At 44.0% G+C, this 16,203-nt stretch overlaps 1 protein-coding gene across 1 annotated transcript in view; it reads left to right on the top strand.

The window, feature by feature from the left end:
- The window catches only part of SLC18A2 (solute carrier family 18 member A2), a 39,125-nt gene that overhangs the window by 19,025 nt on the left and 3,897 nt on the right, over window positions 1–16,203 (top strand). Inside the window, exons 11-15 of the mRNA XM_012448042.2 lie at window positions 7,703–7,781; window positions 7,953–8,004; window positions 8,641–8,704; window positions 10,765–10,884; window positions 11,025–11,158. Of these exons, the coding sequence (XP_012303465.1) occupies window positions 7,703–7,781; window positions 7,953–8,004; window positions 8,641–8,704; window positions 10,765–10,884; window positions 11,025–11,158 (449 nt within the window). The remainder of the gene's footprint in view (window positions 1–7,702; window positions 7,782–7,952; window positions 8,005–8,640; window positions 8,705–10,764; window positions 10,885–11,024; window positions 11,159–16,203) is intronic.

Raw genomic sequence — 16,203 nt, 5'->3', positions numbered from 1 at the left:
GGTTCCAGCCTTCTCTGTGGTGTCCTCTGCTTGCTGCTTCCTTGTACTGTCCCTTCTTCTTTCCCATTCTGTCCTTAGGAAGCCATGGGGACAGGAGGAAGGTGGGCTGTGTGTTTAGAATTTTCTTTTTTTCCTTTACTAGCATTTAAATGGACATTGAGGTGCGAGTGAAGAAAAACCTATAGATTCAATCGCCCTGTTTAACTGGAAGCCCATTATTCTTTTTAATGGTGGCATATTGTTTTATTGTTTAAAATAGAACAACATTCAACTATTGAAATCCTCAGTCAGTCCCTGTTACTAGGCATTTGGGCTCATTCTGTTGCCAGAAAAGGGGTCTTGATCCAGACCCCAAGAGAAAGTTTCCGGAAATCATTCAGGAGGGAATTCAAGGCGTGTCACAGAATACAGTAGAAGAAGCAAATTTATTAGAAATGACTCTGTTAGAGCAGGGTGTCCTCAGAAAGCACATGGAGGAACGCCCCGTCTTTAAGTTTTCTTATATAGGAGTGTTGTCTATGTAAAGATGAAGGTAAGCTGTGTCTATGTGCAGGTGAGCAGACAGCATGAAGGTTAATAACAGCACTGATTTAAAGAAAACCCTCCTTGACGTGTTATTGTGTGAGGACATCAAAGCATAACTGTAGTTATCTTGAAAGCAGATGTTGTGGGTATTGGGACATTGGACTTTCTGCTGTTGTAGGAGAGTGTCCTTGTACGTATCTTCAGGCTGTTTCCTTAACTCTAAACATCTCATGTCTATGGGTTGTGACTGGCAAGGAATGTGCTTTGCTAGTTTTAAGATGGAGCTGAGCTTAAAATGGCATAACTTCTGCTTACCTAACATTTCCAGTTGCCATTAAAAACTATATGGCAGGCTGGGCACGGTGGCTTATGTCTGTAATCCCAGCACTTTGGGAGGCCGAGGCAGGTGGATTTCTTGAGACCAGGAGTTCAAGACCAGCCTGGGCAACATGGCGAGACCCTCTCTCCACAAAAAAACAAAACAAAACCCAGAAACAACAACAAAAAAATGCAACAACAACAACAACAAAAAATTAGCCAGGAGTAGTGGTGCACACCTGAAGACCCAGCTACTCAGGAGGCTGAGGTGGGAGTATTGCCTGAGCCCAGAAGGTTGAGGCTGCAGTGAGCCATGGTCATGCCACTGCACTCCAGCCTTGGGTGACAGAGTGAGACCCTGTCTCAAAGAGAAAAAAGAAACCATACTGTAGAGTATGCCTAACATGCATTCCTGTTCCTGTTTGGAAATATATCTATAGGGTGCATTCTTAAAAGTTAGACAAGCCAGGTGTGGTGACTCACGCCTGTAATCCCAGCACTTTGGGAGGCTGATGCAGGTGGATCACCTGAGTCAGAATTTTGAGACCTGGCTGACCAACATGGTGAAACTCCATCTTTACTAAAAATACAAAAAAATTAGCTGGGCATTGGGAGGCGGGGCACCTGTAATCCAAGCTACGTGGAAGGGGAGGCAGGAGAATCACTTGAACCCAGGAGGTGGAGGTTGTAGTGAGCTGAGATTGCACCATTGCACTCCAGCCTGGGCAACAAGAGTGAAATTTCATCTCAAAACAAACAAACAAACAAAAAACAGGCATTTGACTATTTGGTAGTTCTTGCACTAAGATGGGTAATAGCAGTCTTTCAGTCTTTCTCTCTTGACTGAGACAGACAGGGGGTCTCATTTTTATTTATTTTTACAAATTTTTTTTTTTTGAGACAGAGTCTCACTTTGTCACCTAGGCTTGAGTACAGTGGTGCTATCTCGGCTCACTGCAACCTCTGCCTCCTGGGTTCAAGCAATTCTCGTGGCTTCAGCCTCTCCAGTAGCTAGGACTATAGGTGTGTGCCACCACATCCAGCTAACTTTTTTATTTTTAGTAGAGATGGGGTTTTGCCATGTTGGCCAGGCTGGTCTCGAACTTCTGACCTCAAGTGATCCACCTGCTTTGGCCTCTCAAATTGTTGCGATTACAGGTGTGAGCCACCATGCCCAGCCACAAATTCTTTGTGAGTGAAATTGACCATGTTTTCATATGTGTATTAGCCATGTGTATTTCTTTTACTGTGAATTTCTTATGAATATACTTTGCCCATTTTTCTATGAAGTAATTGTCCTTTCTTATTGATTTTATGTGTTCCTTGTGTATTTAGATAATAATCTATTACCACATGTTTTACAGATATTGCCCTCACATTGTTCTATGTCTTTTGACTTTATGGATTTTTCTTGAATGGATTTTTTTAAGCCACTCAAATATTTAAAATGCCACTAGTCAGGTTTAGCAGGCTTCCCTTTAATGTCATTGTCATATCAAGTCAAGCTCAGAAAGGCCTCATGCCAAGATTATTTTTTAAATCACCCATGTTTTCCCTTAATACATTTCTGATTTGTTTTTACATTAAAATATGGACCTATATGGAATTTGTTTTGTCCCAAGGCATGTATGGGAACCTAGTGATTTTGTTCCCTGTATGGCCAGCCAGTTGTCCTAGGACCATTTCTGTAGTAGTGGATCTGATTCTTCCCATCCTCATCATTTTCTCACAGACCACAAGTTCTTGTCTCTCTGGATTCTCTCTTTCATCCCATTGATGCACTTGCCATTCCTGTTTAGTTACTGTAGCTTTAGAATGTGGTTGCATATCTGGAAGGCTATCTCCCCCGACATGCCTTTTTCTTTAAGAGTTTATCAATGGTCCTTCCTAGAGATTTATGTTATTTTTATAGTTCTTTTAAGGTACATGTGGATAGCTTCAGATGGAGACTCTCAGTTCTGAAACAAGCCAGCTTTTTCAATGTTCCCAACCCTTCTTAGGTGACCTTATTCTCTCATGGGCATGCAGCCCTGGGGAAGGGAGTGTCTTGCCAGAAGCTGCCCCCTGGCTTAGACTTTCCCTGTTCCACCTGCATCCCTGCACTTGGCCTGGCCTGAGTACCAGTGTCTTTGGGTTCTGCATTGAGTTGCTGTGCTCCCTCATTAAACAATACCTGAAAAAGTCCCAAACGGTGGGTAGAGAGGGAGTGAAGATGGAGAGAAACTGCTAATGGGGTGTGAGGTTTCTTTGTGGGATGGTGACAATGTTCTGTAATCAGATAGTAATGACGGTTGCACAACTCTGAATGTACTAAACACCACTGAACCGTGTACTGTCAAAGGTGAATTTTAAACCATATGAATTGTGTCATAAGACAAAACCAAGCATGAATTAAGAAGAGATACTCAGTGAAGGAGGGAAGGATTCTTGGAACTAAACAGGAATGTTTCTTAGGCAGAAATGTAGCTCTGAACATCCTAGCAGTCAAGATAAAAGAGGAAGCCCAAAGACCTTCAGAGCTCCTAAAGAAGGCATACCACTCGGCAGGAGGGGTGGATTTATATCTGACACCAAGTTAGTGAACAGCAGATGAGAAGACACCCTCCGGCCTTGTTGCTTATACCTGTGCTGGCTCTGGAGAGGCTGTTTCCCAGCTTTTCTTCCCTCTGGTTCTTGAGGTAATGTGGGTCTCTAGGTGTTTTCAGGAGGCGCGGGCTGTCCAGTTGAAGTGTGCACTGCTGAGTTGAGCTGCTGTGTTGACTTCGCATGCACTCTTGAGCTCTTGTTTATCTAGAGACAGGGTCTCGTCCTATCACCCAGGCTGGAGTGCAGTGGTGCAATCATAGTTCACTGTAGCCTCGACCTCCTGGGCTCAAGCCGCCCTCCTGCCTCAGCCTCCTAAAGTGTTGTGGTTACAGGTTTGCTGGGGTCTCCCAGCCACCTAACTGAATTCTCATCCTCTTTGAATGTGTCCCGGCCACATGCAGGACACTTAAGATGTTTTGTGCTCAACCTCTTCAGACAAAGCCTGGAGGGTTTCATTATAAAATCTTTAAAGTCAGCCAGAAGCCCTGGGCCATCAGGGGCAGACAGCAGAGTGCAGGCTGCCTGGATCTCATCAGATTGCTGTGTGGGGCTTATCACCTGCGCCAGACGTTCATTCAACCAGCTTGCTGCACGTTTCCACCACGGAGGTTCCTCCTTTCGTTTGCCCCAGAGATAGACATGTCTGTCTTCAACAGAATCGGATTTCTCTATCTGCCTCCTGCGTCAGCACCAGCAAAAGGGGAAATATCCTACCTTCCCTAGGTCTCTGTGGCTTTCAGCCCATGGCTCCCTGAGCCTGGGGATGGGGTACTGTGAGTGACCCAGTGCTGAGGGTGGGGAGCTGCCCCTGCAGCCTAGCCTCTGGTGTTTAGGAATCTTCTGTGAGCTCCTTCCAGTCCAGGGTGAAAGGGAGGCTGTTCTGCCTTTACAGTTCCCCTCAGTGTTTCTGGAGAAAGACTCTGATATTTGAAGTCAGAGCAAAACAATCTTATTAGCTGCATGGGTGACGCAGGCTTGCTCTTGCTGAAGACATCGATTTTGGCCACATTTTTTAGGGGAGCTAAATATGCAGCCCAACCATCTTTCACATGGCTCCCTTGCCAGCCTGCTCCCCAAATTCCCCATCCGCCACTTGAGGGGAAGCCCTGGCTTGGGTAGGTGGAGAAAGAATAATTTCATGGTGTTTTCCCTATACCTGAGTTCTAGGTCAGATGGTCTCTCCAGACACTTTGAGACTTAGGGACTTATAGTTTGGGGTGAAGCCTACAAACCCCCAAAGGGAAGCTGAAACCCAAACAGGCCCCAGGCAAGGACGGAGCCACACTCTTGTCTTCTGGTTCTTCAGCCCCTTTGTTTTTAATAAGCTGTGGGGATGAAAAGTGGGACAGAGGGAAGGACATGGGCCTGCACCAGAAGACAAGAGGGACTGCCAGCTTTCTGTAGCTCCAGGGTGCCAGGACTCATCCTCCTCCTAAGCCTTCCATAGGACAGGGCAGACCATTGCCTCTATTCTGGTTCTAAGCTGAGACCTTGGCCTTCAGGGCAGGGTCATCTGGAGCTTGGAGGAAACCCAAGGACTCATTTCCACCATCCCTTCTGGAGCTGGATGGCCAGCTCAGCTCCCCGCAGGCTTTGTGATGGCCACAGCCTCTCCCTCACTGGCTGGCCAAGGCCGTGGCTGAAGCCAGGCTGTACCAAAAGCACAAGGGGTGGTAGAAGCTCTCCCTTTGGTGAATTTTCTGGTGTGAGCAGAGATAGGCGAAGAGGCCTTAGGTACTCCCAAGAAAGAGAGCGTTGCCCCCCCAAAAGGGAGGGTTCCTGCTATGGTCCACGGCACTGTTGCAGGCCAGTCCCAGCCAACACTTTTCTCATTGAGTCAGGCAAAGCCCCAGAAAGAATTCTTGCTAAGGCTGGGTACCTGGCTGGTGCCCGTAATCCCAGCACTTTGGGAGGCTGAGGCAGGTGGATCACTTGAGCCCAAGAGGTGGAGGTCACAGTAAGCCAAGATCGTGCCATTGCACTCCAGCCTGGGCAACAGAGTGAGACTCCACCTTAAAAAAACAAACAAGATCTTCCAATACTAGAACTTCAGTCCCCCAGGGGAGTGAATGGCCGCAGAGAGTGGCGTCTGCCTTCTGAGATGGAGTCTGGGCCCTCTGGGTCGCCACAGACCTCTCTTGACTCCATTTTTCATTTTCTTTCTCTGACACTGAGGCTGAATGTCAGTGGCTTTTTATCATGGTATCTGCACTGTTATTTTTTCTTGCAATTTACTTGTTTTATTCGTTTATACCTACCTGGCCTTTGGGGATTTTATCCTGAGACAAAGGTTGTCATGATATCTTATTATCCAGACTAACAGTCTCTAGGCTGGTGGCAAGTCCTACGACATAGCTTTTGAGGCCAGGTTTAAATACCATCTGCTCTGCGGAGCATGGCCAGCTGCAGTTCCAGGTCCCCAGAGCATGGCACCTGTGTGTTTGTTACGTTCCTCACTTGGCCAGGTCACAGTTTAAACGTCATCTGCTTCTTTCCTTCAAAACACTTGCGTCAGGACGAGAACCACACTGTCATTGTCTTTGCTGCAGGCCAGTGCTGTGCTGGGCACATGGCTGTCAGCAAATGTTTGCTCAATCAGATTACACTGAACAATTATTTGCTCACCACATATTGCTAAGTGTGACAGAAATAATTCCCTGGAAAATGAAATGAGATTGCTGTTTATTAGTGTTTCCCAGAACCCCCATGTTTAGAATGATCTGGTTTTGGATTTAGCTCATGGAGCCATTTATTTTGAAGTCCCTGCTATGTCGAAAGACTCAGCCTTTTTCTGGGTTTGATGGGAGACATTTGTGCTTTATCCTAAAGAGACAAGATCACACCTGCCTGTGAGTATGTGGCCAGCTGCCGAGATGAGAAGGACCTCCAGGCCCTGTGCATTTTGAGTGCAGCAGGCACTCGGTCATCGGATACCTACCTGCGTGTCTCACTTACGCAGCCCTCTGAGAACAAAGTAACTTTTACCATGTGTAGGCAAGGCTTGGAATCAAGTCTGATATATCTGATTTCAAGAAAAAAATGCTAAAATCATTAGGAGTTTGAAAAGCAGTCTCTCATAAAGAGATTTTCCTATAGTTCTAATAATGGATGAGGACCAGATAGCGCTGATGTGCACGATTTCCTGGCAGCCGAGCTGGGTCTGATATGGCTAGGCCTTTCTGTTCAATGCAGAGGACATGTTCAAGGCCACTACTGCCACCACCAGCAGGAAATCACCCTGGGTGCATCAGAACCTAGGAGATGCAGGTACCCTCTACAGTAGAGCATTAAAACTTGGATAGGAGGCTGGGTGTGGTGGCTCATGCTTGTAATCCCAACACTTTGGGAGGCTGAGGGGGGTGGATCACCTGAGGTCAGGAGGTCGAGACCAGCCTGGCCAACATGTTGAAACTCAGTCTCCACTAAAAATATAAAAATTAGTTTGGCGTGTCGGTGCGTGCCTATTGTCCCAGCTACTCTACTTGGGAGGATGAGGCAGGAGAATCACTTGAACCCGGGAGGTGGAGGTTGCAGTGAACTGAGATTGTGCCACTGCACTCCAGCCTGGGCAACAGAGCAAGACTCTGTCTCAAAAAGAAAAAAACAAAAAACAACTTGGATGTGAAAATGCCAGTCATATCTGACTTGGCCACAAAAAATGACCAGGTAGACATTCATGTTTCTGACATAGAAAGACGTTCATAAAGCTAACTGAAACAAGCAGGTTGTTGAACAGTAGGTAGAGTATAAGCCCTTCGTGTTTTTGAAAATCAAAACACAAATATATTTATATATGTAAATAAACTTACAGGGGAAAATAACCGTGGTGCTTATCTGAGTAATAGATGGGGTTTGGGGTAATTTTAACTTTTTTCTTTTTGCTTATCTCATGGTTCCCTAATTCTTTCAATGACTGTGTCTTACTTCTGTTGGATGAAATCACACGTAAGGTTGCAGGTGCTGAGCTCCCAGGCAGGAGCTGTTCATATCGGCCCACGTGTGAAGCCCACCACCAGCCAGAGATGGAGGCCAGATGAAGCAGTTGATAGAGAAAGGACTTTCATTTCTGGAGTGTCTCAGCAGCTTTGTGTGGACGATAAGCCACGTGGGTTCAGACCAGATCCAGCTGGCGCCGGATATTAGCTGCTGGGGCGCGGGCCCCGGGGCTTCATTTAATCTGCTCTAATCAACATTGCAGTGTCTACAGTTATTAGTTTTTCTAACATGTGACTGATATCAGCACTGATAAGGTCTCCTTTTCATACATTTACAGGCGTTGCTTTCTTGCCAGCTAGTATCTCTTATCTCATTGGAACCAATGTTTTTGGGATACTTGCAAACAAAATGGGGAGGTAAGATTATATGGAAACAGCACTCATTCTGTCACAATAATGTAGTTCTTTCAAAAAATTCTAAGTTGTTTCTGCCTTCGCTGTTACAAGTAATTGTTTTGATTTCCGCTGAAAATTTGGACTGGGAAAAAAGCCAATGATCATTACTTGATGGTGCTTTTTCTTCTGTAGGTGGCTTTGTGCTCTTCTAGGAATGATAATTGGTGGAGTCAGCATTTTATGTGTGAGTAAAAGATGGCGTTCAACACGTGAAAACAATCTGAGAATAAAACTTTGGCTTGGGGCAGTAATCACAGAGAATCAATGTCTGACTTTGTTGATATTTTATTACAGCTTTCATTTTATTCTAATTTTTATCATCTAATAAATGTCTGGACAAGACTTTCCAAGGGGTGTATTTTCATTTTATGTCAGAAATTATTTAAGATGTTTTATTACGCAGTTTATGTTTAACTTTCCCCTCCATCATCTTGAGCTTGATGGTGTCTTAAACACTTCAGGACAACCAACCTGAAACGATAGTAAGATGTTTTTCTAGACTAAAATATCTTCTACCAATGACCAATATCCATCCCTCATGAAGCCTACTTGTTATTATCAAAACTTGAGTGTGGATGAGGCTGATCTTTCACATAAGCTGGTGACGAGTTTTTCATGGTGGTCATAAAACTCGTTTCAAGCTTCGACTTTTAAAGATTTGGGGGGTCTGGTTCTTCACAAACCCCACCCTTCTTCCTCCTGTTTTCTTCAGAAGGGAACAGGCATAGCGTGCCCAGAGAAAACACAAGTTCAAGACTTTCTGAGATGATTTAAAGTTGAATCTCTTGTTATTTTAGCGTAATATGATTTTCTCTTACAGATTCCATTTGCAAAAAACATTTATGGACTCATAGCTCCGAACTTTGGAGTTGGTTTTGCAATTGGTAAGTCACACAAACCTTGTGGTTACATTTAAAACCCCTTTTCCACTAGGAAGGTTTCTTCTTCCTCTGGTAGACTGTAGTTCTTCAATCTAATTTTCTAGAATCTTGGAAGGAGGCTTGCAGGCAGCTTAGCTAAATACAGCCTGTCCATTCTCCATGTAAAGATACCCACTTCTACACACTAGTCATTTACTTCCTGAAAACCAGTATTTTTTAAAAGCTGATATTTACAGAAGCAAACTGATGTTCCACGGCTGGGCTGGGCAAACAAGGGAATCTCTTGCTCAGAGCACATTTGTGTGGACTCCTCCCTGTGAGCACATCTTCTCATGAGGCTGGGGTGCAAAGGTTTCACATACATATTTTTAAGAGGTTTTGGTACAGACAAAGCAGACTGAGGCGTTGATGACCACCTATGCTGCAGGAATTTTCATAGGCAAGGAGATGGGTTTTTATAATGTTAAGAATGATGATATGTTAGGAAAAACCTTGTCACTATTTTGAGTGAATGGGATTCCTTTGTCTCTTATTTATAATATACCAATTGACTGTGATAAAAGTAAGTACTCCATCCACCCCTCGTAGAGGCAGGAACGTAATCTTCGAGTGGTACAGTGACACAGCACAGCTTTTGTTGAGGACAGATGGTAGAAGGCCGCCGAGGCTGGGGGTAGAACCCAGTGCTGTACTCCAAGTCCTCCTCAGGTGGCCTTTGCCTGTCCTCTGCCTTGCCTCCCCTTGTCCTCACTGTCTGGACATCTTTTCGGGGAGGGTGTCCAGTCCCCTGGCAGCTCCCTTGCCATTCTACAGGCCTGGCAGAGTTGCAGGTGACTGAATGTCTGGCCCCCAGGCCTGAGTCCTGTCGGTGCTTTCCTGATTTGCTGTTGTCTGGTTCACTTGTCCCTCACCACTTAGCACACTGGCATGCCTGACCCGCCTCCTGCTGGCCACACCTGGGTCACACACTTAGACTATAGGCATTTCCTAGGTGGAGAATACTAGGGGGGACCAGAAGGCCCCAGAACTCCAAGAGTCTGAGAGATCATCTGACCCTGCTCAGGAAACTGAAACTGAGTTAGCTAAAACACACACACACACACATGCCACACACACATACGCACATGAATATGCATGCACACACACACACACACTCATACACATAACACACACATACACCCCCACATAAACACACATACACATACATAAGTATATATACACATACACATATATACACACAGATACAGATACACATACACATGTACACACACCTACACACATACATATACATACACATACACAAATATACACAGACACACAGACACATAGACACATACATATGCAAACACACACACATACACAGATATATACACACACAGGCACATACATATACATACACACACACATACATACACACATAGACATACACACACTCCAGCAACAATCTCAACCAGCATTAGAATCTCGTCTCTTGAATAGTGGGGAGCAGGTAGCATAAAGAGGGTGTATGTTCAGAGTTCCTGACTCAGATTCCCCGGCTCAGTGAGTGTGGTCAAGCCTTGCCTCTCTGAATATAGGTTTCCTCATCTATAAAATGGGGATGCTCATGACTGGCTGCCATGAGCCAGTGTCTCTGAACACATTGGCAGGGACTCAGATGTTTGGCACCCTCCCCTCCATGTGCGTTAGTGGCAGGCAGATGAGGGAAATTTCTTTCATTGAAATGGTGCTTGCTGCTTCCTAATATGTACAAGGTGCCGGGGACACAGGTGAACAAAACCAACAGAGAGTTGGGCATTTAGCAAAGAATTGAAAAATGAATGACAATTGAGACTGATGCTGTGAGAGAACCTCTGTATACGAGGGGAAACTGACCTCTGGGGGTCAGAAAAGGCTTTCTTTGTGCTTTCTACTCAAAGATTGTTATCACCCAAGTCTTGCAGGTGGTGATGACAGAAGGAGAAGAGCTGGCAGGGTCGTGAGTTTAGGACACAGTCCCTGATATTCAGCCCATTTTGGGTTTACATCTGTTTCTATACACTGTGTTCCCTGACTGTCCTCAGGAATGGTGGATTCATCAATGATGCCCATCATGGGCTACCTCGTAGACCTGCGGCACGTGTCCGTCTATGGGAGTGTGTACGCTATTGCAGATGTGGCATTTTGTATGGGGTATGCTATAGGTAAGGACATTGGCTTTTCATAACAACCTTTTACCTCAATGAACAACAGATAATGTCTACTAAAATTATTTAAACCTTTGCATCTTTCAGTCTATAAGACATTTGGAAAAAGCTTTATCTAATTCTCTATTTCCTGAAAGGTCCTTCTGCTGGTGGTGCCATTGCAAAGGCAATTGGATTTCCATGGCTCATGACAATTATTGGAATAATTGATATTCTTTTTGCTCCTCTCTGCTTTTTTCTTCGAAGTCCACCTGCCAAAGAAGAAAAAATGGTAAGAAAATTTTTCTTACCATTTCTTGATCATTTTAGCATGGCTTTTCTGTTAACTTCCTCATGGTTTTATTTTAAAGCCTCCAAACATAAATGGTGAGAATTCTTTTTGGTTTGTACCACATAGAGCAGTTACTTCTTTCATATATTTTTTTTATTACCGTGAGAGTTATTTCTTTCAAGCTTATGTTTATAAACTGGGAGAATGAAATTATCTTTGTACATAGATCAGCATCGGTGTTGCTCTTTTGTCAGCCCAGTATAAACCTGTAGTCATTCAATTTGATTTTCTATGGTTTTGAAAATCTTGGACACAATCTTTCTGCCTCCTGTACTCACACCCAAGGTGAGCCATTTGTGGTGCTGCTTTTCTCCTAACCCTTACAGCATCCAGTAATGGTTGCTGTCTTGTTCTTACTGTATGTAGAATTTTGGAGATGATTTTAGGATTTTTATGGAAAAATCATTGTATGTGTACTTTGGGGTATACGTGAACACATAAAACTATTTAGTTCATAACTTTATGACCAAACTTATAGCCACAGGCAAGATATAGCATATAAAGTGTCCCTCTTTTGAACAAGTTCAAATTAACTGATTCAAAATTTGAATTTTGAAATGTGTGACTCCTTTTAGCCTTTCTAAGGTATTTACCTTACCCAGCAAGGAGAAACTCAGTGTTTCTGATCACCCTTCTTTTCTGGTGTTGCCAGTTTTTAAAATAGCAAATGCTGATAGTTATTTGTTCAGGTGAAAGGAGAATGTCTTGGATTAAGGATGAATGAGATGAACAAGAGGACATGGCATTTTTGTGTTTGTGAATAGAAGTGAGGTTTGTCTGTAACATTCTCTTGGAAGTACATCGGAAGGTCTTTCTGACAGTGGAACGGAATGCATCTTAATGCTTTGGTATTTCCTGAACTGCCCTTTGATGGTTTTCCCCAAAGGAGATTTAAAGACAAACCTTAAAATAAGATTATATGCAGCCTATGTTTGTCTCAGGTGTTTTTTACATTCATTAATTCATTCTGCATATTTTAAAATATATTAAGCACTGGGCCCTGGCCTTGTGCTCTTTATTTTCAATAAGATTTAACCTAGATACTTTTGAGTAATGCATGGCCCATCTGACTCCTGGAAAAAGTGTGGAAGGTGCTGTGGAAATAACTCAGACAGAAGCCATCCCCTTGTCCTTCCCTCCGCTTGCTTAGATGCTTCCCTAGCTCTGAAAACCACAGCATTTTCTCAGACTTCTCTTAGGAGACACCTGCTTTCCAGCTTGGGTGTGTCAATTCCAGATGTGTCTTTGATTGGCTGGCCCTAGCACAATACCTTGCCCGAATGGAGTCAGAAAATTATCAGCACAACTGAAAACTGCCATTCTGTTGCCACAATAATAGTGTGATTAAGGCTGAATGAAGGTTACGCTCAATGTGTTTGACCAAAAACTGTATATATGTGTATATATGTGTGTGTGTATCTGTGTGCGCATCTGTGTGCATGTATAAAATCAGCTACAAATGCTCCTGTAGCCCAGGAGACTGAAGACTCCTGGGAGATAGTTAAGGGCTAGCATGGGCCTGGGAGCCAAACCGCCCCGCCATGTAGAGGCTTATGAGTCTTAGTTTCCTCCTCTATTGAATGGAAAAATGATAACATCTACCACCTAGGGCTGTTGTGAGGATTAAATGAAAGAATCCCAAAGAGTGATTGGCCCTATGGCTCAAAAAGTGTGTTCCTACTTCCAATATCACCCCACTCTTTCCTACTTGTCTATCTTGCCCTGTCAGTCCAGCAATACCTGAATTTTCTCTCTTTTTTTCCCCTCTGTGATGTGAGTTTCCTTTTGCTATACAGACCCCAGAACTGCTGAATGAGATCCCCTTGCCAAGCTGGCAAACATTAGTGGCCGTTGTGGTGTCCGTTTGTAAACAGCAGCCTGATGGCTTATCTGCGGCCTTTGGGAAATGAAGGAGGTCAGAGGATGAGCAGGGAACGTGTTTGCCCAGACAACTACCACTGTGTTCTGCAGAAGGACTAGCAGAAGGGAGGCCTCAGTACCCCTCCCTTTTCCCAATTTAAACGAACACTTTAGCTCATTTTTTTTTTTTTAATGCTGAAGGAAGTGAAAGAGGTGATCTTGAAAGGCAAAACAGTAAGAATTATAGGTTTCCAGAAAGCCACTTTCACTGTGAGATGTTACCACCCTTAATAAGCACCTAGCAAGATAAATCATTAAACACTTGAGAAAGTATGCATCTCAGTGCCCATCAATGATGCCCATAATTGAAGGCATCATGTCAGATGCCATTTGAGTGGCCTAATGGTGACATTTGCGAGTGGCGACCAGCAGCTGCTGCCTACTCATTGTGCAAGCAGAGCAGGAAGCCAGCGGTGGCGGCCGACAGCACCTAATGATAAGGGGGCACGCAGGCAGTACTGCCGTGTGTGAGGGAGGAGGAAGAATCGATGACCGTGCACTTGAGAAACCCCAGAGCAGACAAGTGCTGGCGTTCAGGATGAGCAGTTGCCAAATGCTTGGGGATGTGAGAGCCAGAAGGCATATGACTCTTAGCAAATAATTCTTCCATCAGACAGCATCCTGATAACAAGGTGTTTGGACTTAGGCTGTTTTATATTGTAGGATCTAATGCTATTTTCATGTATCACAAGTCATAGAATCATGAACTAGTTTGTGAGCATGTGAGTTATCTTCCATCTGGTTTATTGGTTTTCCATTTTTTATAATCAGCTTTATCAGTACAGGTGGAGGAAAAAACCTGTTACTCAGGTCCCTCTGCTCATATAGGAGATATCAACATTACCATTTGAGGAAAATTGTTATAAGACATGGTAGTGCTTCAGTCTCAAAATTCCCAGTTGAGAATAGCTGTGTTGTGAATTTTTTTTCCCGGGTTGAAGAATTATTTTTAAAGACAGGGCGCACTTGTTAATTTTACTCTTGAAGTTTCTAGTTGTTGCCCAGACAAGAAATTAGGTGGTTTGAGGACTGCAGCTTTCTTTTTCTGGATGGCTCTGATAGTTATTCCATAAAGCCCTTCCAGCAACAGCTCTGTTTTCTGGATGCCATGGATGGGGCAAAGATGGGATGGCCGGAGGCTGCTGAGATAGAATACATTCTGCATATTATAAGTTGTTTATAGAAATTTGTCCCTTTGCAGGGATTTAAATAGTGGATGCAAAACCATCATTGTTTTTCTAGTTACATTGAAGAGAATAAAACTTTCCTAGTCAGAAGGCCTGGTACCTACCAAAATCTTGAAGACTGGAGCTCTTACCTTTTAATGCTTTTATGGGTTCACTACCCCAGCTTCATATTTGTATTACTTTGACTTTTCATTTGGTCCACCATGTTTTTTTGTTTGCTTGTTTTTTGCCACTTAGGAGATACTGACTCATGAAAGGGGCATTTGGAGGGGCCGGGGCTCACCTCTTAATAAGTGGACTTTGCTCTGAATTCAAATGCCAATCCCTTCCCATTGATTTTCTCTTCGGTTGAGCGTTGAATACATCTTCCTCCCCCCAGCAGTATGTGGAGAGCAGGTTTAATTTACCTGCCTGCACTGTGGCCGTCCGACTTGCTCCCCATGCAACTGACTGACCCTCTTGATGCTGTTCATGCCTCTTTCTTCATGGTGCTTTTGAAACATTACATGCCATCTGGCTTATTTAGTCATGTATAACTTTTTTTAAAGTACAATTATTGCACAATAAATCTTTCGAGAGGTTTGGAAGCCAGTAAGCTATGTTTTAAAGGCTACAGAACATTTCAAGGAGGAAACTTTTACCTGAAACAGGCTGTTAACAAATATGGTTTGAGTGAATTGACAAATGCTGATCAGTTAAGTCTGCATAATGCCAAATAATCAATCTGACTGAACTGCTTTTCCTGCAATGCAGTTTTTTGTTGCATTCATATCATGTGCCCAGTCCTAGGTTCCTGGGTTCTTAAGATGGATGTAGTCATACAATTCAGGTCTAATGTGGATGAGCCAAGAGATGGAAGTCAATTAGGAATAAGATAGTGATGGCCATTCTTTATGAGTGACCTGGCTGCCTGGGGGCCATGCAAGGATCAAGGCCCCATGCCCTGTGTTCTGGTTAGGCGTCCCAACTGGTATCTCACTGTGCCTCCTCAGCAGATCTCTGTGGTGGCCAGGCTGGCTGGCTTAGTGTCCTGCATGATAAATAACTCATGTTTTACTCATTGCCACCTCCCTTGCTGTCCAACTCTTTCCCATCTTTCAGGGTTTACCTCAACTCCTGCCTCTACAGGATGGCTTTCCCTGGGCACTGAACCAGAAGTGAGCACTCCACCTGGGACCCTGGAGTCCCTGTCCTTGCCCATGCAGGGAGGTAACTAAGATGCTGTGATAGGACCTTAAGGGCACTGATATGCAACACCTAATAGGTGTCCCGTCAGCTGCTGTCAGCCAGATGACAGTGCTGTAGTCTTAGATAATGCCATGTAACTAGGGCAGTGTTTCTCAAAGTTTGTTGACATCACTGTCATGTTAGGACAGGGTCCTGGACTTTCATTTCTTAACCAGCTCCATCTCTCCATCCCTACATTTCCTCGAGAATCATTAATCTTGGGAGATGAGACATCTAGTTATTAGGGGGGTTAAACCTTTGTGTCACAAGGGGAGAATGGACCTGATGTACAAAGTCTAGTGCCGCCATTATTTTATTTTAAAAATTGAGCTCTTTATTGAATCACTAGGCAAGAAGCATAAAAAGAAACAGTTAAGTTAGAAGCTGACAGGTTGAGCTGGCAGCCTAACCTAGAGGGCCAGGAAGTCCTTATCTTCACATGTTACACAGATCATTGGAGAATGTCTTGGGAAATGATAAATGGGTTAAGCACTGAGTGATGTCTTATCAAATCTGGGGACAAGAGCTGGGAGTAACAGCTAACAGACAAGATGGGCTGCAATAGGCTAACATCAGATACATTTTAATCTATTAGATTTGCAAACTGCAAAAAAAATATTAGGGGAGTAGTTCACATGGAGAAAAACTCAA

The sequence above is a fragment of the Aotus nancymaae genome, unplaced genomic scaffold, assembly GCF_030222135.1.
Source record: "Aotus nancymaae isolate 86718 unplaced genomic scaffold, 86718_ANA_hifiasm-v0.15.2.pri h1tg000010l, whole genome shotgun sequence".
NCBI lineage: Eukaryota > Metazoa > Chordata > Mammalia > Primates > Aotidae > Aotus > Aotus nancymaae.
The sequence above is the reverse complement of the archived record's forward strand: the minus strand, read 5'-3'. Positions and strand labels throughout refer to the sequence as shown.